The sequence below is a fragment of the Xyrauchen texanus genome, chromosome 38 (assembly GCF_025860055.1).
Source record: "Xyrauchen texanus isolate HMW12.3.18 chromosome 38, RBS_HiC_50CHRs, whole genome shotgun sequence".
NCBI classification, from domain to species: domain Eukaryota; kingdom Metazoa; phylum Chordata; class Actinopteri; order Cypriniformes; family Catostomidae; genus Xyrauchen; species Xyrauchen texanus.
The window spans coordinates 13,635,391-13,656,981 of NC_068313.1; the positions used below are offsets into that span (position 1 = coordinate 13,635,391).

Below are 21,591 nucleotides of genomic sequence, written 5' to 3' on the forward strand. Positions count from 1 at the left end.
CCATCAGAATGCCCTCAAAAACTAGCTCAGAAACAGCCCACTCTTCTTCTTTAGAATATTAACTGGCTTTTCTTTTTACTACAGCTTCAGAAATGAAGGCGGTATCCTAAGAATTAATTGCACCTGTTAAAGTGCACTTGACTAGGTTTTCTTTATTTTATTTTATTTTTTTCCAATATTTGATCATCATTTGATGAAGTACTTCTGCCATGATTTATAGAATGTATCTCCTTCAGTTTACATTCTGCTTTCCATGGGCTGTAATTTCACAATGTATATTGCACCATGGATATTGTGCTGACTTTTGTGAATGAGGCACAATCTAAAATCTAAAACCAAACTTGCACAGTAAACAAAATGCTGAGAGAAAAAAAAAGAATAGAGAGAGAGAGAGAGAGAGAGAGAGAGAGACTTGACTTTTAGTTCTCCTTTATATACACAATACAAACCAAAACACAAAAAAAAGCTAATAATGTTAATTATAAATATATTATTTGAAAAATATATTTAATTTAAAACCTCCACTCTCACCAGGTTCACATAAAAATCATCACATCTCCAAAGATGGAAAAAAAAAGAGTAATAAGCATATTTCAGAGTCAGTCTTTTTTTTACAATGCAATTTACCATCAAGACAGGATCAATTCCTCCTCTTCTTTCCACCCTATTTTTTTCTAGTACACCAAATCGCCAATTTGACCATTCCATAAAGAAAATTTAGAATAAAGTTTCTTATTTTCTAGTGAATATTTTGGTCCATAAATAAATAATGATAAGTTGTGATAAGATAAGTGACCCATTATGCTCTGACCCCAAGTTTTCACTAATTGCATAATATTTTCCAAACGAGAACATTCCATAAATGCATGAATTAAATTTTCAAGTACATCATAAAAAGAACAACCCTCCCCGACTAAAGGATCCAGCCATGCAATGTGTCTGTTTGTAGCTTGTACCCCATGTACAGTTCTACCTTGGAGGTCTCCAACTCTCCTTTCAATGGGTCTTTTGTACATGGATGGACAGCTACCTTTCGGGGAAGAGTCTGACCCCAACATCACAGTCCATTTGCCTTCTGACAAATCCTTGAGAAAATGATGGTTCCCTGTCTGTCACACACGTTGTGTCAATGTATTGGATCTTGATATTGATCTTGAGAGCCCCAATCACCTTTGCTTTAAATAGAAAAGGTCAATGAGAATTGACGATTGGAATTTGCATGCCACTCTCCACCCCCGGACATAAGGGTATAAAAAGAGATGTCGTGCATCACTCATTCAGATTTTTTCTTCGGAACCGAATGCATGCTTGTGTTCATCCTATCACCTTTCGCTCATGCTTCTAGATTCTACGCCGCATATCAGTGGTCACCCTCTCATGGTCAAGTGTTGTGCTTCCCCTGGGCGCAGGTGCTAAAAGAGTTTTCCTTCTAAAATAGCTTGCACAATCAACTGCCGTCTTTTTAGAGATGACTATCCGCATTTGTGCTACAAGATTTGGCCGTTATCTCCCCCCTCCAGACAGCCATGAAATCTGTCTCCAGTGCATGGGGTGCCAGCAGCCCGAGGCAGCTTTTGTGGAAGGGTCATGTTCTCGCTGTGAGAACATGCCATTGAGAATGTTGTGGTCGCGGCTCATGACTCGCGACGAGGATGAACTTTTGGTCGCAGAATCGAAGGGTGGGCTTCTGCTATAGGAAGCGTACAAATATTCTAAACTCTTGCCCATGGGCAGTAGAGCACAGGATGAGTCTGATACTGAGAGGCCGTGCTTGCCCAGGCGGCTGCGAACATCGGGCTAAAGTGGAACCCTCCACCCTACCCTGAGCGTTCACGCCTGGATGATTAGTTTCTGGGCTGGGAGCGTGACTCACTCATTGCCTTTGAGATGCCCCGCCCCATTGCCTTTCTTCCCGGAAGTGCAGGAGGAGCTAATGAAGTCATGGAAGGTACCTTTTTCTGTCCGTACACACTTTGAGGGCTCGTCCATTCTGACTACCCTCGACGGCGTAGTGGCTGAGGGATATGACGAGCTTCCTGAGGTAGAGCGTGCACGACTTGGCTGCCTTCAGGCCTCCAAAGTCCCATGCCCTTCTCTGGCTTCTCACCAGAGCCGTTCCCCTGAGGTGCCAGCCCTGGCTCCTGTACCATCGGAGTCTGTAAAGTCTGTAAACTGGGAAGTCGGCTCCATCTTTCATGTCAGCTGGCCCTCAAGATCCCCAAATGGGCTTCGAGGTAGTCCTGAAATGGGCAGCCCAGGGATGAGGCAACTGCTTCTAACTGGTCCCTTGAGTATTCCATCGCAGAGTGCCCTCTAGGCCCTCTGAGTCTGGGCGCACTCCACTAGAGGTGTTGCATCCTCCTGGGCACTCACAAGGGGGGCCTCTCTAGCAGACATATGCAGAGCTGTGGGTTGGGCTACACCCAATACCTTCACAAGGTTTTACAACCTACGCGTATAGGGGGCTTTGAGTGTTACGTGGTTACAGCAGGTAGGCCGGGTGGCCGGTTGGGTGTACCGTTTGCATTGTGTCTTTCCCCTATTTCAAAGGTGATAATCTGCACCTTTTGTCCACAACAGTGCCCCATATCCAGAGAACCCTGGACGCCCCTTTAATTCTTATACACTGTTCGGTGACGAATTGGTGGAGGAGTTATGGCACCAGGCCCTGTACTCATGCCCCTTTTCAGGTGAGCCTGTGTACTTGGGCTCAGTGCTCCATACGTGGCAATTCCCCTCTGAGTAATTCCGTGTGATTCATTTCCACTGTTCAGGTTTCCCCTCTGATGAACCCTGTGTTTCCCCTCATCAGAGCATCGTTCTGCTTCAGCCACTGATGCTGTGTACCATCTCATTAGATAGGGTCCTTCCGGTGGCATCAATCCATATGTGAACTTCCCTGTTGGTAAGTCCATGTGAGGTATTCTCCACATGTTAACCTACCTCGGGTAGGATGTGGTCTCTGTAGTACCCTCCATCATGGAGAGGGAAGAGCACTTCCCAGCGTTATTCTATAAGGTGCTCGACGGAAAATTGCTTAACAGCAAATATCAGGAAAGGATGTAGACTACTTGGGTAAGTGCCTTCCCCCTTATAGGGACTAGGGTGACGCCTTAACTAAATTCGCTGGAAGATCACAACGTGGTCATGCACTCGCTGTGAGGCATTGAGCAGTTTGCCCATGTCTACTCTTCCGTACCTCGTGACATGGTTCAGCGCCTATGGTGTTTCCTATAGGAACCCCTAGTGTCACTACATCGGCACAACGTAAAGTGAGAGAAAAACAGGGAATGTCTGGGTTACTGGTGTAACACCTGTTCCCTGATTTGCTAAACCTGCTACTGACATGGCTCTCGATTGGCTCCTCAGAATAAATCTGAATGAGTGATGCACGCCATATTCTTTTATACCTGTATGTCAGGGGCGGAGAGTGGCATGCAAATTCCACTCTCCAATTCTCATGGGCCTTTTCTATTTTAAGAAAAGGTGATTTGGGCTCTCAAGATCGAACCCCTAGTGTCACTGCATTGACACAACATCTCGTTCCATCCATTAGGGAACAGGGGTTACTCCAGTAACCCAAACATTTATTTGTCTTTTTTGATAAACTTCCGAATAACACCAGTTCTGTAATATTCAAAGAAAATAACTTCCCAGGTTCTTCCTGCCAATCATCCTTCTTCATCAATAAATCAAAACCAGAATAAAGAAAGAAAAAAAAAGCTTTTTCTTGGTCCAGGATGAAATGAGACCAACATCAACATTATAGACTTTTTAAAATTCTAAAGACTTTTCATAGATAAATGTTTTGGGTATACAATATGACTTGTCTTCATGAATCAAAACACCCAAGACCTTTTTACAATGATTTGCAATACATTTAGACTATATCTTGAAATCAGAGCTGAGAACAGCGACAGGCCTCCAGTATTTTAGCAGACACAAGACTCCTTTCTTTGGGAGAAGAGAAAGAACTGCTGTTTGACAACTTTTAGGAAGTACCTTCAATCTGCAGATTTCCAATAGTATTTTCCAGTAACACTGCAAAAGGTTTTATAGAATTATCTTGGTAATCCATCAAACCCTAATGCTCATCCAGATGAGAGTTGTCTCACTGCATCTGTTATTTCCCCAAAAGTAAGATTTGAGTCTATGTACTGTCTTTCTTTTTTCATTAAGACCAGGTTGAATTGCACAGATCGGTGTCTTCTTTTCAATTGAATATAATTTAGAATATAAAGCAACATCATGTATTCTTATCTCTAAGTGTTATGAAGCAGTAAACTTTCTAATTAAGTTAAAGTATTTTTTATGAGCATCCATATAATTTAAATAAATGAAACTTGTTCTAACAAGTGCTGATTTAACATTTTCATGTAAAATTGTGCTAAGTTCTTGTTTCTTTTGATTTATCAAACACTCTTGTAACACAGAAATGTCATCTTCTAATTTAGACATAGCTTTCTCTAAACTCTATTCATAGCCTGTGATGAAAACTGTTGACAATAAAGTTTTATTTAAATCTTTCCCAGCTCCCACCATTGCAGAATATATTCATAATCGCTTTTATGTTCTATCTATTGATTCCAAAATATTTTTTTTAATGAAAATCAATGTCCTCTAACAACTTGTTATTGAAATGCCAATAAAATTGCCTAGGGGTTTTAAGATTATGTGTAAAGAAATAAGGTAATGATCAGAAATAATACTTGGGTTTATATGGGTTCTTTTTACCCTGCTACTTAGTTTATATTGTACATAAAATCTATCCAAACATGCTGCACTTACTCTATTTTCTGTCACTTTAACCCATGTATATATTTTTTTGTCCTTTATTTTTCTCCCTCCAAATATCAACAAGCTTAATAACATATTTTAATAATGTTACAGACAAGAGATGAGGTTCTTCCCCATTTCTATAGATAAAATCTAAAATTCAATTCTAGTACCCTCCAATGATTAGAAATTACTCATGCACATAAGAACACATGACATTTTTAAGTTTATGAAAAAAACCTGTTTCCATCTCTACCTAGTATAGGAGCATAAACAAAACAAATCTAAAACATCTAAAACTAAAACATGTTTTTTATCTCAACCCTGATAACAAGTAAACGTCCCTTCTCTACCTCACATTTAGACAAAACATTTACTTTGTGTCTAGGTGAAAAAGAATTGCCACACCTACACTAAGGTTGGTGCCATGACCCAGAGCACAATCCCCCTTCCACCACATACCCCAGTATACTTATTATTATTTTATGATGATTATTATAAATTATATTTTATGAGGGCAAGTAAATCTCTAATATCTTCACACTCAAAACAGCGCAAATTGTCAGTGCTGGCATAAACCATGTATGAGCTCTCAACAATGACACATCCAGTTTTAGTGGGAGAGGTCAAAACATGAAAACTTGTCATCTGAAAGATGCACATGTTTGAGCACTGCAGATTTACAACCCATAGGAATCACCTTACAGCATTTATCACTTTACCAAATTGAGACAGTTCTTTAAATATCGCATCATCTCTGACAAACTGAGATTGAGGAAATTGACAGACAGTGGTGTGATAGCAAAAATTTCTATAACCCAGATGCCGCTTTCAATTATTCTGTTAACAAGTTGTTCGTTTTTAAGAAAAACGACAATTGCTTTATTCATACGAGATGCAGAGACTATATTTTCATGGCCTACCTGTTCTCCTGCTGGTAACAGCACATCTTCGATAGCTGCCCCCGCCTCTGGAATGCACCTGAATCCATTCCGAAGCGAAAGAGGTGACGCTTCCCCCACAGGGGCAGACAGCATCAAGCTTTACACACCGCGCAACTGTATGGCACTAAAATCTACACTAATTTAATTTGCAACTACAGTGATCTGAAAAAGTGAGGAAAAAGAAATAGAAATAAAACCTGATGGGGAAAAAATGGGGAAAAACAGTTTATTAACTCCTGCACGCAACTCAGACACAAACACACCCACATACACACACCCCAGAGATGCAATACACCAGAGAGAGTGAGGAGAGAGAGAGAGAGAGAGAGAGAGAGAGAGAGAGAGAGAGAGAGAGAGATCAAAAAGCTGCTTAAACAGACAGAAGAGCATAGCCTCATAAATCTCTCCTCTATCCTTCTAAGGATCGATTGATTTGATAAACTGGGAAAATATGGTGATGCTAGTCACTTCTTCAAATCTTCCTGGTTTCATTGTAAGCACAGGGACTTTAAGTAGCTCTAGGATGAGATGGTCTGGCTCAGAAAATGCTGTTATTGCATTAAAGTGAAATCCCAGTCACACATGCTAGCTAAAGGGCTCGCTGTTTGGCTTAAGCAAGGGCGTGTACTTACATTACAATGGACACATTTCAGCCTACATAGTATTCTTTTGATCGCTGTACAGCAGTATGAATTTGAACACTTTAATATGAAGACCTCCATGATGCAACGTTATTATTTCTTGCAAATTCTGGTTCTGAAATGAACCACTGACACCCTTACAGATGCCTCGGTGCGGGAGGGCCCCAACCTTATGTAGGGGGGTCCCCCCTCGTGGTGTTATAAGCCAATTATTTTATAGTTAAATTTGCCTTTCTAGAGCAGTTGCAAATCTCCAGAACTAACCCGCAGTAGACTTGCTGTAGCAGATGACCAGATAGACAAATTCTATACACAGAAATCTTCAATGACTTACTAAAACTATTTTAATGATTTACCCAAACATGAGAATTCTGTCATCAAATTACCCTCATGTTGTTTCAAACACGTATGACTTTCATTCTTATGCAGAACACAAAGGAGCTGTTTTAATGAATATCCCAGTCTATCTTTTCAATATAATGGCAGTGAAGTTTTTAACTAATTGTCCACAGTTTGAAAGCAACAGGACAATTTGCGGCCATTTTCAGTTCAAATATTTCTCTGGTCTCTTCATCCTCTCTTATCTTGGCTCCTTCTTGCTCTTCTCTCTTCTGCTTGCACGTGCTGGTTGCGCCGCTGACTGCCAGGTCCATGCCATGTGAGGAAAGCTCATCACTCTCTATGGCCTCGCTTCAAAGCTAACCCCATAATTCATACAGACAATAACACTTCGATCATACAGAGCTTAAAAACATGAACGAAACGAACTATCGACCAAGCGCAAAGAATCAAGCAACACAAAGAACGCAAAAAACACCACAAAGATACGCAAGTACATCTCCTATATTGTGCTCAAAGTGCTGGTGTATTAATTAAATAATTTGGGTAATCCGATAGCAAATCGATGTAGACTCAAAGAAGGATGAAATGGTTCTTAAGGTATTTTCAACAGACTCCATAAAGTTAATTTTCACTGTACTGATTATTTATTTCACATTCTGTCACTTTTCACCAACTTGTATTATGTATATATGTGTTAGATTAGAATTATGTTTAGAATAATAATAAAGTTTGTCGGTGTTCGAAGAGGACGTGACTGTGGTATATTTTGATAAATAATCTCATCCCTGTTTCTAAAAGATTTGGCTTCAAAGCTGTACCTAAATATGTGTGATATTATTTTCAATAAGCCATGAGAATAATATCACTCCAATAAGTGAATTAATCATAATTCACTTATTAAAGCTAATTCCTTAAGGTAGAAATTGTGAGCTGATACAACTAGACATGTATTACGATTCAAAATTTTTGAAAATCTATTAAGACAAATAATCTATTTATATAATGGTTGTCGAACGTGACTAATTCCGTTACACATTTCATTACCTAATAAGGTACAATAAGGACAGTTAATTTAGTCCATAGCTCACATACAGTGGGTACGGAAAGTATTCAGACCCCTTAAATTTTTCACTCTTTGTTATATTGCAGCCATTTGCTAAAATCATTTAAGTTCATTTTTTTTCATCATTATTGTACACACAGCACCCCATATTGACAGAAAAACACAGAATTGTTGACATTTTTGCACATTTATTAAAAAAGAAAAACTGAAATATCACATGGTCCTAAGTATTCAGACCCTTTGTTCAGTATTTAGTAGAAGCACCCTTTTGATATAATACAGCCTTGAGTCTTTTTTGGGAAAGATGCAACAAGTTTTTCACTTCTGGATTTGGGTATCCTCTGCCATTCCTCCTTGCAGATCCTCTCCAGTTCTGTCAGGTTGGATGGTAAACGTTGGTGGACAGCCATTTTCAGGTCTCTCCAGAGATGCTCAATTGGGTTTAAGCTCTGGCTGGGCCATTCAAGAACAGTCACGGAGTTGTTGTGAAGCCACTCCTTCCTTATTTTAGCGGTGTGCTTAGGGTCATTGTCTTGTTGGAAGTTGAACCTTCGGCCCAGTCTGAGGTCCAGAGCACTCTGGAGAAGGTTTTCGTCCAGGATATCCCTGTACTTGGCCGCATTCATCTTTCCCTCGATTGCAACCAGTCGTCCTGTCCCTGCAGCTGAAAAACACCCCCACAGCATGATGCTGCCACCACCATGCTTCACTGTTGAGACTGTATTGGACAGGTGATGAGCAGTGCCTGGTTTTCTCCACACATACCGCTTAGAATTAAGGACAAAAAGTTCTATCTTGGTCTCATCAGACCAGAGAATCTTATTTATCACCATCTTGGAGTCCTATGGGTGTTTTTTAGCAAACTCCATGAGGGCTTTCATGTGTCTTGCACTGAGGAGAGGCTTCCGTCGGGCCACTCTGCCATAAAGCCCCAACTGGTGGATGGCTGCAGTGATGGTTGACTTACTACAACTTTCTCCCATCTCCCGACTGCATCTCTGGAGCTCAGCCACAGTGATCTTTGGGTTCTTCTTTACCTCTCTCACCAAGGCTGTTCTCCCCCGATAGCTCAGTTTGGCCGGACGGCCAGCTCTAGGAAGGGTTCTGGTCATCCCAAACGTCTTCCATTTAAGGATTATGGAGGTCACTGTGCTCTTATGAACCTTAAGGGCAGCAGAAATTTTTTTGTAACCTTGGCCAGATCTGTGCCTTGCCACAATTCTGTCTCTGAGCTCTTCAGGCAGTTCCTTTGACCTCATGATTCTCATTTGCTCTGACATGCACTGTGAGCTGTAAGGTCTTATATAGACAGGTGTGTGGCTTTCCTAATCAAGTCCAATCAGTATAATCAAACACAGCTGGACTCAATTGAAGGTGTAGAACCATCTCAAGGATGATCAGAAGAAATGGACAGCACCTGAGTTAAATATATGAGTGTCACAGCAAAGGGTCTGAATACTTAGGACCATGTGATATTTCAGTTTTTCTTTTTTAATAAATGTGCAAAAATGTCAACAATTCTGTGTTTTTCTGTCAATATGGGGTGCTGTGTGTACAATAATGAGGAAAAACAATTAACTTAAATGATTTTAGCATATGGCTGCAATATAACAAAGAGTGAAAAATTTAAGGGGGTCTGAATACTTTCCGTAACCACTGTATATCAAGACACTGGATATCTAAATTTAGCATACCAAATACCCTTACATATAATGGTGTGAGAATGAGATCAATTTAAAGTTCCCTCCTAAATGTCGCACTTCCTATATTCCCTACATGTAACTGTAGTGTCATTATTCAATAAATATAAAGGACTCTGTAAAATTACTGTTCTTGTGAAAAAGTATTTCTAGCATTATATTTAAGGCCACATCCACACTAATATGTTTTCATTTGACAGCACATCTTTTTCTCTTTTGGCCTTCCGTCCACACTAAGATGACATTTTTTCCAGTGAAAACTGAGCTTTTCGAAAACACTCTCCCAAGTGGATAACATATAGCAATAAAGTTTGTCTGTATTCAAAGATGATTTGACTGTGGTATATTTTGATAAATAATCTCATCCCTGTTTCTAAAAGGTTTTGCTTCAAATCTGTACCTAAATACGTGTGATATTATTTTCAATAAGCCATGAGTATAATATCACTCCAATAAGTGAATTAATCATAATTCACATATTAAAGCTAATTCCTTACAGTAGAAATTGTGAGCGGATACAACGAGACATTGTATTGGATTTTAATGGTGGAGATGGTTAATGGTTGGCGAACGTGACTGATTCCATTACAAATGCCCTTACAGAGTAATGTAGAATCAGGACAGTTTAATTTAGTTCATAGCTCACAAATTTAGAGACCCTAAATTTCCTTCTAAATTTAGCATACCAAAGACCCTTACATATAATGGTCTGAGAATGCAGGCACTGAGAATGTGTTTCAGAACGTACATGAAAACGATGCAGTGCCACGCTTCTTTACATGTTTTTTCCACACATGCAGTAAAGGGAGTTTTCATACATTTCACTGTGGACTTCAACTCATCTTTGCCTTTTTTCAAATTAGTTTTTCTAAAGATGCAATTATTAAAAAGATGGCTAAAGTACTTTATCTATCTCCACCGGCAATACTTTTACACTCAGTATATTACAACTCTTGATTAAAGCCGATAGATAATTTGAGAATGATGTCATATTTAAGGGCGGGGCCCCCTTGTCATGGTTGTGAGGCTGGCTACCAAGATTTGTGTTATGCCACTGCCTCCAAAAATATGAAATGTCCTATATCTAAATAGAAAGCCCCAGTGCCGCACCTAACTAATCAATGCTAATTAAACCCCCTCAAGGAAAATTAATTTTCAGCTTCATTTAGAATCACTGCAGTATGGAGGATGGAAATGAAAACAGACATCTTTTCAAAATCAATCTCCATCTGTTGGGCGATTTGGCGATAATGGCAAATTAAAAGGTATTTAGTAGGAGTATATAAAGAAGAGGTTACAGAAATCTCTGAAGCTTAATTTATCAGACTACTGTGTATTCAAAGAAAGCAACATGGTTTGGTGGAAGGAGAAGTCCTGATCTTAACTTTCACAACATTGATTTTCTTTTCTTTTGTTTTGCTTTATTGGCTCTTTTTTGAAGGCTACCTGTTGTTGACAGTCATTAAATCACTATCTAGACCAGGGAGTGCTGTTTTATCTATAGGGCTGTGGCACATCACTTTAATTAAAGCATGCAGTCTCACTCCGGTAAAGGGAGGGGAGGCATAGTGATGTCCTTAATTAAAAATTGATCTGGGGCACTGCAGGAATTATGAAATTCCTGTGAGGGATGTAAGAGGGGGAACACTTGAGCGAAATGCAAATTCAACATTTTGACAGTCTGCAGCTTAAGGTGGGACATTGGTTTAAAAAGGAACATACTGTAGGGAAGTGGTTCTGAAATGTATGACATTTATAATCATCATTGAAAGTGATCAAATGCACAAGATTAACAGCATTTTCTTTTATCTTCATATTACATTAAAACATTTTATTTACAAACTATGAAAACTGAAAAAATACATTTCACTGAAAAATAATCTGAATGAATGAACATTTGTTAATTTGTGTATAATATCTGTATTACATAAATATATAAAACATATGTCTATATGCCTATTCCTATGCCTATTATGCCTATACACTTTCAAACCATGCAAAACAGAAAGAAAAATAAATAAATAAAAAGTGATACTGCTGCAGGAGTGAACACTGGGCATGAACACATTGAAAACCAAATCCTCCATTCATCTGCATTTAAATAGCAGAATGTATTTCCCACAGTGGAGACATTTACACTTGATAGGTTTTTTTTAAAGATAATAATAATAATTGCAAGGATTCGTACCTGTGAATGTTAATCCGTCTTAGTAGTAACTATAAAGGCATATAGATGAGATATGCGCCAAAGTTTAATAAAATTAGAGGGTTAGGATTGTTTATATCCATACCCTAAAGAAGAGAAAGTAATAGACAGCTAGTGGGATGTAGTGCAATTCATAAATATTAGGACTGTAAGCTTTTACAATGAGCAAGATTGACTACTGTATTATTCCATTACAAGATCACTGACAAATTGATAATCTTGCATAAATAAGAATTTAGATACTGGAATTTGTAAAACAACGAGTCATCTAGATTACAGCCCTTAATTTTATACAGATAATGAATAGCCTTTTGTCCCAATACATGCGCCATGATAGGCAGTGGTATCACACTTCCATGACAACATGCAGTCAATTTGGTATGTATAACTTGAAGGAATGATTCTGATTATGGCTTCCATGAGCTTCATGCTTTCTGCCACTGTAGTCCAGAGATGACCTTGCTGGGAGTCATCTTAATCAGCTCATCAGTCATTCACGATGGATGAGACATTAGCCCTTTTCTACCTCCCAGTTCACAGCTAATCAGGACTGATTGAGCAGAGCTACTCTTAATCTTGCCCAGGGAAACATGCTCATTACATATATGTACATTATCACCATCTGCGCTGTTTTAAGAAAGCATGACATCAGCTGACCACAAGATGATGAGGGAGATTTGTTATGGTCACTTGTCCTCTACTACCACTTCTAGTAAATTACATAATCTTCTTTTATTTAAAATGTAATGTGGATTATAAAATCACAATATAACTCTGACCCCCAAAAGGAGAGGTTATTCTCGTGATCACTGCAGGTGTATATAATTAATGTTAAGGTATCAAATAGGACGTCTGAGTCCAGTCAAATGGCAACATCTAAAATAGTTTAAGACAGCACAATTTTTATTTATTTTATTAACTAAGGCCCTATGTAACAAATTGTTTGAAGACACACAGATTAATGGTTGATTAATTTATGGTTACAATCAAGCAGTTATTGAACACAAAGGGGTATGAGATGAACAGGTTGCATCCACCATCTGTCCTGCTGTTAGCATATCCACCTTTTCATCCAAAAGTGCAATTCAAATGGCCTGCTTTTAAAGCACACATTAACTCTGATCTGTTTAAGATTTTGGGGTAGCTCTGGATTTTGGTTTTGTCTTGCAGTAAGTGGATAATTTACGTTTCATTAAAAGCATCTGCTGTGGGCCAAAAAGAGAATACAACCCTGAATTTATTGGTGCTGGTTTAATATTCATTAAGAAAGCAATTAGCACATTGCGAAGAGTAAAAACTTTCTTACATTTACATTAGCAGAACATCCATAAATTCTTCTGGGGGGTTATTAATTAAAAGTAGCAACGTTACCAACTTTGTAGTCCCAAACCGCCCATCCACAGTCTGATGCATATTGCACACAAAAGACTGCTTAAAAAATACATCTGAAACCTAGCATTAGCTGGTTTGCTGGTCTTAGCTGGTTTAAGGTGGCCTCCTCCTGTCTAAGAAATCTGTCTAGTCATAGTCTTTTATCATGACCAATTTGTCTGAATTTTATTTTATAAAATAAAAAAAAACTGATATTTGTATATGAACATGCTACACCTGCAACTGTTACATCTATTTATGTAGTTTCTCATATTTATTTTATATAATTTAGCCAGTCTTAATAATAATAATACATAAAAAAAAATAAATAAAAAAGGTTTGTCAATTGGAATAGAAACGCAAAGGAAATCATAAAGCATAATTTAGCACATAATTTGGCTCTTAGCACAGTGTTCAGTCCTTAATTTATTGGGCTGATGTGAACCACTTTTGGAACACAATATGAGGGTAAGCTTATTTTCTGCAGTTTCAAACATAAGGCTTTCTAATTTCTTTTTATTTAAGGAACACAGCTGTGCTCTTTTCTTCCAAAAAAAGAAAGTCTGTAAAAGTATCACTCACACAGTATAAACTTTAAAGACAAATACATGACACATGCTGCTGCTCAAAGCATTCTCTTTTCTCTTTGGAAAATTACAACTGAACTTAAAGCTACATTATGTAAATTCTATTGGTTATAAAATAAAACTGCATGCATCTTGCAGAAGAACATTGTTTTGGTAATGACTAGGGTTGCAGCGGTATACCGGTTTCACGGTATACCACGGTTTGAAAATTGACAGTTATTATACCATGTACATTTGCTTATCTACAGTATTGAAAAAAAAATGCAAACAGATGGAGAATCTCACATGCGCGTGCGCATCTCCGTTATTCCTTGTCTGCCTGTCAGACTTGTCAACTTATGAGACACACACACACAAATGCAGCGGAGAAAATGTCAGAGAGAAGCGAGCGAAGGAGTCCCTTCACGCCTGTATGTTAATCTAACTGTTGCAGTATTCATTTATCATAGTGATGCAGTCTGTGTTATTCAGTTGTGTGATGAAAGTCAAACGTTGACATCAACAACAAAAATAATGTCACTTGATGCTTATCCTTGTACTGGAAAACCATGAACAATACTATGCAACATAAAAGGAAATGCAACCCAAGATACATTAAATACAGGTTATGTTTAATCTATGGCAGGTCGACACTTGGTCCAATGTAAAATCTGTCCTGAAGCAAAACCAGTTGAGAACCACTGAGTTAAAGGGACAGACAGGAGCAGTCTGGCTGTGCTGTTGCACACCTACAGTATATGTAAACTGTTAATAATAATAGGACATTACTTTAAAAGCTCACACAGCTGATGTTATTTTTCATTTAGCAGTTAATTTAACATATAAACTAACATGCTTTAGTTATATAACATGTTATAGTTACATGCTATTTTTTATCATGTTTATAATTCGATTTATTATTATAATTCTGTTAGCTTTCTTATTTTTTCTGTTAATTTTATTTTCTAAAGGGAGAAAATAAAAATTACACATACTTCAATAAAATAAATGATTTCAAGTTTCAATTATAATAAAGTGTTTGCTCAAAAAAAATAAATAAAAAAAAATAACCCTTCTGTTTTCACTAATAATAGTAATTGTGTAATACCGTATACCGTGATACCGTGAAACCGTGATATTTTCTGAGACTGTTATCATACCGTGAAAATCTCATACCGTTGCAACCATAGTAATGACATAAGTTGTGCTTCGGCTCTGCTCCTCTGCACGGATGAATGTGGTTCAAAGACTAAAAATGCTAGATAGTGGCGCCTGCATACCATGAGCACTCCGAAAGACCTGAGAAAAATTTACTCTCAGAATATTTAACCAACCGCGAAATGTGTCCTGTATTTCTGTTGGCTGTTTAAAAGAACTGGCAATACCCAATTTGCGAATTAATAATTATTTTGAGTCTGTTCTTTTCAGTGAATTAGCCAAACGGGCTTGCAAAATGGTCTGAATCAATTTATGATTCAGTACAATTAGTTCAGAACGTTCTCTCACGGAATCATTTGGAGCGGTTTCTCACACAGAACCAGAAACAGTATCAGGATATTTACGATTACAGCGCTGGATACAGTGTAAATTTACCTACAGTCAGCTGAAACAAAAGGCTTTCTTTAGAAAGCTAACTTGAAAGTCATGTGAACAAGGGGCAGTACAAACTGAACGTGTTTTTGCGTCCACTCGTGCTGATGTAAACATTCGCTACTCTGATGTCTTTTGACAACTGCGTCACGTTTCACTGTGTTTTTACCATCATGGGAGCGCTGCATTTTTAGATGCTTTGTCAAGTTAAAAAGAACTTTTTCAACTGATAAAAATGCGTTTTGAGACCCCTGTGTGTTTCTGGAAGAAATGCTTTAGCCAATAGTTACATGAATGCTACTCATACTCGAGAAAATAAATAAATGCTTATCTCAAAGTCACCAGAATTGAGTGCTTTGGTGTTGTTTTTTGCAATAACCAAAAAATCTCACTGGGGAGCATGCCCCCGGACCCCCCAGATATAAGGTATATTAGGCAAATTTAGAGGTCTGCAACCCGACAGGTTTCGGGACAGGTTCAGGTTTATAATTAATGAAGAAATAAACAGGCCTACCAATCTTGTTTTGCACACGCACTCTCAATCACAGACACAAGTGAATGGACGAGTTAGGGGCCATTCACACTGAATGTGTTTTTTCGTACATCTGTTCTGTTTTCCCATTGTTTAAATCCTTGCATGGATGAATTTGCACCATGTCTCGCACCAGGTTGTTTGGTATAATGTGGCGGCCCGTTTCTGCTTATCGCTGCCCGTTCGGCCTCGTTTCACAACCAGCCCACCCAAACTTTTCCGGTTCTTCCTATGACCGGTCCGCCCCTGCACATCAGCCTACAAAAGCCTGTACTAGCACACAATATTAGTCAGAGCAACATTCCACTGACTGATGTTACTTATAATTGCTTGGCTTTCCATGAAAACTGCCTACTTCAAGAAACAAGTGTATTTTAATGTACAGACCAACTAAAGTTCCAAAACTTTAATAGCTGTCCTCTGTCTACAGAGGCAGTTGCCTAGGAACCTCATAAGTGGCAAATCTGGATCGCATTACAAAGGTAGCAACTCAAGGCGGTACACAAAGCACTCTGCAGAAGAAACTTGACAAAAACAAAAAAAAAGATAGAATATTCAACCATTAGAAACACACCTTGAGACACCTGTGTTCTGTTACATATGTTAAAGCTTTTATTTTAGTGAAAGAATGCTGCTCACTCTAGTTTTTGGAACGGAGCAAAGGTTTCACAGCAAATCAGAACCTTGGCTCTATGTTAGATAGCAGAATATTATCTCCACTATCCCCAAGAGTAAAAATGAAGTAAATCCTATTTTGATATGTCTGTCTCCATTGGTCTGAACTTCTGGAGAGGTTGTTCAAGGTGTTAGAGTGAGCTGTCAGTGGTACAGCAACTTCCTGTAACATCCAGTCACAGTGAAGTGTGGCCAACTTCATCAATGAAAATAGAGCCGAGACCCAAAGCAGCCCTTATGGAGCTTACTGAGTGTTAGCTGTTTACGTTAAGCTATTTACCACTAACATGAGTAACCTGCATTGACCTTTATATGGCAACATGGTACATCTACAATATATGCACCCTGGAAAAGCCTATTGACACTCTTATTTGGTCAGAAAGAGGGACATTGTGGACATGTGGTTAAAAGGTCAGGAGGGAAAAGAGTAGGCTCAAGCAAAAATGACTGGATGCCCATTTTAGAATAAATCGCTATGCTTTAATGCACATGAGGCTTGTGAAGCGGGACCTCTACTTGGGCAGACCAAGTTTCTCATTACTTATAATCATTTTGAGTCCTCTTTATATTCATTGCAGAGACCTAGCAATGTTTGCTTGCAAGGCAGCACTGTATTGATATTCCTCATAAATAATGGCTAGGGATTTCTTCTAAACCCTTACCTCGAAGGATTAAACGTCTGCAATTATTTCAGCATGAACTGCTTGTACGAAAGACCAATCCCTATTCATTTTGCAAATATTACTCTATTTGTCTTCTGAATTGTGATTGGTCTTCTTTCCTCAGATCCATTTTACCAGTTGTAGCCACTGCAACAGCATATTGAGCACAAAAACTGATTAAAAAAGTTTTAAACTTGAAACCACATCTTAAAATGTGCCACACGTGGTGGGAAATACAGGAACAAAAACAAAACAACCTTTATAAATTTACAAGGCAGAATATTCTAGTTTTACGTTTACTAAATAATTTTGTTCACACAGCCAATGCAGCCTAACCTTTAAACATTCAATTGTTTATTGCAGGGCAATTTGTTAGCTTTTGTGGGTATTTTTTTCAAGTGTAGCAGTTAATTTATAAATGTTATCATGATTGTCCCCAACACTCAGACTAATTAAACATATCAGACCACTGTGAATGATGAGATATCCCTAAAAGGTGTGTATTGTAAACATTAGCAAAGACTAATTACCCTGTGCCCACCTCTCCCAGCACACATTTGATGACGGTCTTTGACGTGAAATAGAATCATCTGTTAACCTGACTATAGTCATCACCTTTGATAGTTCAGTTTTCTTTCATGAATGGGATTTAGGAAGCTCAAAGGAAAATTGTGAAAAAAGCTTTAACCTGAACAAACAAAAGCACCCTAGGCGAACAAAGCCTGCTTTCATACTATGCACAGCACTGTTTTAAAATTAGCTTTGTTGAGGGTAACGTCACTGAAGGTTGTCAACTTTTGCTGTGTTTAAAGTGCAGTTCAACTATGTAAGTAATGCCAAATATGCAGGTCTTTCTCTCCTTGGATTGGTGCTTACTTTGCCTTATAGTCAAAAAGCCCTTTCCACTTATGTACAAGTAAAGTAATCTGATTCCATAAACACTGAAATCTCTCTTTTTGTGTTGAAGATCATATAAAAAGTGTGCTTTTTAACAACCTAGGAGAGAAAATAATATACAATAGTAACCAAACAAGCAACAATCTCTTCTGCTGGCCGAGTTTTTCGACTAGCCAAGTTATTTTAGAACATGAATATCTGTGCAAGTACATGAGAAATATCATGAAACAAATACTTTTGGAGAACAAAAACCTCATTACACTTCGCTATCATTTTTAGGTGACCTAATTAGACATTCATTTCACAAATTAATTTAACATCTTACCTGTAGACCAAGGTATCATCCACTGAGCTGTTGTACTGAATCTGATACATCCTGATTCCAGGGAAATGTTGTTGTGAAGGCCACCTGATGAGTGCAGAATTAGCTGTAAACTCTGCAAGAACCAACTTTCTCTCCAGAGTCCTGGTCTCATTGCTAGCTGAAGAAGTTGACTTGGCAGAGGTAAGAATATCAGATGGTCCTGGATCAGGTTCACGGATCCGATTAGTGCTGTTAGCTAAGTGTGGCAGTGGATTGACCACCAGCTCCACTGTGCCAGTAGACTCCCCTGCGGCATTAGAAGCAATGCAGGTGAAGACTCCTGTGTCCTTCAGAGAGGTGATGTTGATCTCCAAGCTCCCATTGCTAAAGCTTAAAGTTCGAGAGGTGTTGGCGATTAGACGACTCTCTGGAGAGATCCAGTGAATGTCAGGGTCTGGGTCCCCATTGGCCTTGCATTTCAAGCTGGTGGGCTGGCCCTCCATGATGAAGGTTTTGGGAGATTTCCTTATAATCACAGGAGGATCACAGATAAACTCCTCCTCTGGGATGGTCCAGAAGTATTTAGCTGTAAGATCAGTAGGTGAGGCGCAGGTTTCGAGGTCATCCTCTCGTGTTAGCCTTCTCAGCCAAAGTAGCTCGCAGTTGCAATGAAGTGGGTTTCCTCCAAAGCTCAGGACGAGAGAGGAAAGAGGTGACCCTTTTGACTTGGCATAAACTGGTATCCTAAGAAACAAAGGATCAGGGGGTATTTTCTTTAGCTTATTGGATGTCATGTCTAGACGGGCTAGTTTGTGTAGGTTTGAGAAGACTCCTAAGGGGACATGCTCTATGAGGTTATGGTCCATATTGAGAGTGTTCACATTGGTGAGCCGTCCAATAGTCTCCCACGGTATGTCCACCAGGTTATTGTATGAAAGATCAAGGTCTTCCAGAGTCCCCAAAAAGTCATCAAAAGCATGTGGGGAGATGCTATGCAGTTGATTGTTGGCTAGGATAAGATGCCTCAGATTGGTGAGTCCTCGGAAGTGGTCATCCTTGATGACGCTCAGGCGGTTGCTGTCCAGGTGCAGTGCCCGCAGCCGCTTGAGGTCAGCAAATGTGTAAGACATAATTTGGCTGATGGTGTTGCGGGAGAGTGTCAGATGGAGGAGACTGGTCATGTTTGCAAAGTCCCTCCTCCTTACTGTCGTGATGAAGTTCTCTGTAAGGCGCAGCTCCACCGTACGCCGATCGATGACTGTTGGCACGAAAAGCAGGCCGGTCTTGGCGCAGAGGATAGCCAGGGATGGTGACAGGTTCTGGCACATGCAACGCTTGGGGCACAGCTGCCCTGATACAGACACAGCCAGCACCAGCAGGGAGAAGATCAGCCGCTCCATCTCTCTGAGGAACTGCAAGACAAAAAAACACAGTTTGAAGATATGCAAATAAACTCTTCACTTGTATGTTCAAGGCCAATGGCTTTCCAAATGCACTGTCATATATGACGAATAGCCCTAAACATCATAAGTATATTGCTGAGAATGTTCTGGAGTGGGTAAGATGGTCTGTAAGGTAGATTTATGGCACTATTGTACTCTGTTTACAAATTCAATAAATTTTCACAATTAAAGAGGTCTTTACTTTTACCATGTACTTTATCACAGCTGCCTACAGACATTGACGTAAAAAGTAAGAACCCTTAATCTTCCCCTCCCCTGAAGTTTGTATCTAGCCTGCATTTGAGACCAGGATTCAAAAATAGCTGTTCCCCTTCTGTCACTCACTCAACATTGTGTCGATGTAGTGACACTATTGGTCTCTCTTGATAGACTCAGTTACCTCTTATCTTTGAGAAAAGGCCAATGAGAATTGGCAAACATAATTTTCATGCCCCTCCCCCGGACATATGGGTATAAAAGGAGGGAAGTGTGCGTCTTTTCAGACAAATTTTTTCTTCAGAGCTGAGCGGTTGTGTTCCACTCACCTCTATAAGAGCGTGCAGACTATGCCCCTGGGTGATTCAACAGCCACCTAAAATAGATTTATTTCTCTAAAAGAGTATATTTCTCTAAAAGAGAAAGCACTTGGGCGTTGAACGTCTTTTTAAAAACGTATCTTTTTCAAGATGCCCTTCCGTCCTTGTGTTATTCCTGGATGCGTTCGTTACCTCTCCGCTTCAGATGGCCACGGGTGCTGCCTCACGTGTATGGGCAGAGAACTCACTGAGGCAGCATTTGTGGATGTTCATGTTCTCATTGCGAGGAAGGCTGGTGCCTTCGGGTGTACCCGCCCTGACTGAGGCCGATGCCGAGCTGTCCGCTATGCTTGCCCGGGCCGCTGCGAATGTTTCGCTGGAATGGAACCCTCCATCCTCCCCTCAGCCCTTGCAGCTAGACGATTGGTTCTTGGGCACGGGGCGCTGCTCACAGCCAATCCCCCAGTTCCTTTCTTCCCGGAGGTGCACGATGAGTTGACGAAGTCGTGGAGGGCACCTTTTACTGCCCGAAACCGACTACCTTGATCGTCCGCACTCACAACCTTTGACCGCAGGTCAGTCCATGGATACACATAATTCCCTCAGTTGGATAAGTCTGTTGCGGTGCACCTGTGCCCGCAAAATGCCGCCACCTGGCGGGATTGACCGTTGCACCCCTCCAAGGCCTGTAGGTTGACGTTGTCTCTGGCGACCAAGGCCTACAGTACCGCTGGACAGGCCACCAATGCCCTGCACGCCATGGCCCTCCTGCAAGTCAACCAGGCCTAGGCGCTAAGAGATCTGCACTTGGGTAGTCCTGATCCTGATGTGCTGCAGGAACTGTGCTCGGCGACCAACCTTTATCTCCGGGCCACCAAGGACATGCACTTGGAGAGGCGATGGCCACCCTCGTGGTCCAGGAACTTCATCTGTGGCTGAATCTGGTCAAGATGCGGGACCCCGACAAGGCTCGCTTTCTCAACACCCCCATCTCCCAGATCGGCATATTCGGTGACACCGTAGAGTACTTTGCCCAGCAGTTCTCGGTGGTGAAGAAGCAGATGGAGGCCATCCAAAATATCTTTCCCTGCCGCAGCTGAAGATCCTGCACCCCGTCTGTCACCGAGGGCGTCCCCCTGCAGCAGTAAAACCCCAGGCAGCTCTGCCCCATCCCAGACCCAGCTCTCAGCCCCAGAGTAGGAGGAGCCACAAGAGGCGAATGCCACCCATCTCATGGACCTCCTCCCGGACACGGAGGGCTCCCAAAAACTCCTAAGATGGGCAACCCAGGAAGAGAGATGTCTGCCGCGGAGCTAGTGCTCAGACCACTGGAGAATCTTTTGT

At 40.1% G+C, this 21,591-nt stretch overlaps 1 protein-coding gene across 1 annotated transcript in view; it reads right to left on the minus strand.

Moving 5' to 3' along the window:
* LOC127631947 (leucine-rich repeat and fibronectin type III domain-containing protein 1-like protein) overlaps window positions 1-19,672 on the minus strand; it is a 68,167-nt gene extending 48,495 nt beyond the window's left edge. Inside the window, exon 1 of the mRNA XM_052110367.1 lies at window positions 18,291-19,672. Within this exon, the coding sequence (XP_051966327.1) occupies window positions 18,291-19,669 (1,379 nt within the window). The 5' untranslated portion in view covers window positions 19,670-19,672. The remainder of the gene's footprint in view (window positions 1-18,290) is intronic.
* Between the last annotated feature and the right edge of the window lie 1,919 nt (window positions 19,673-21,591).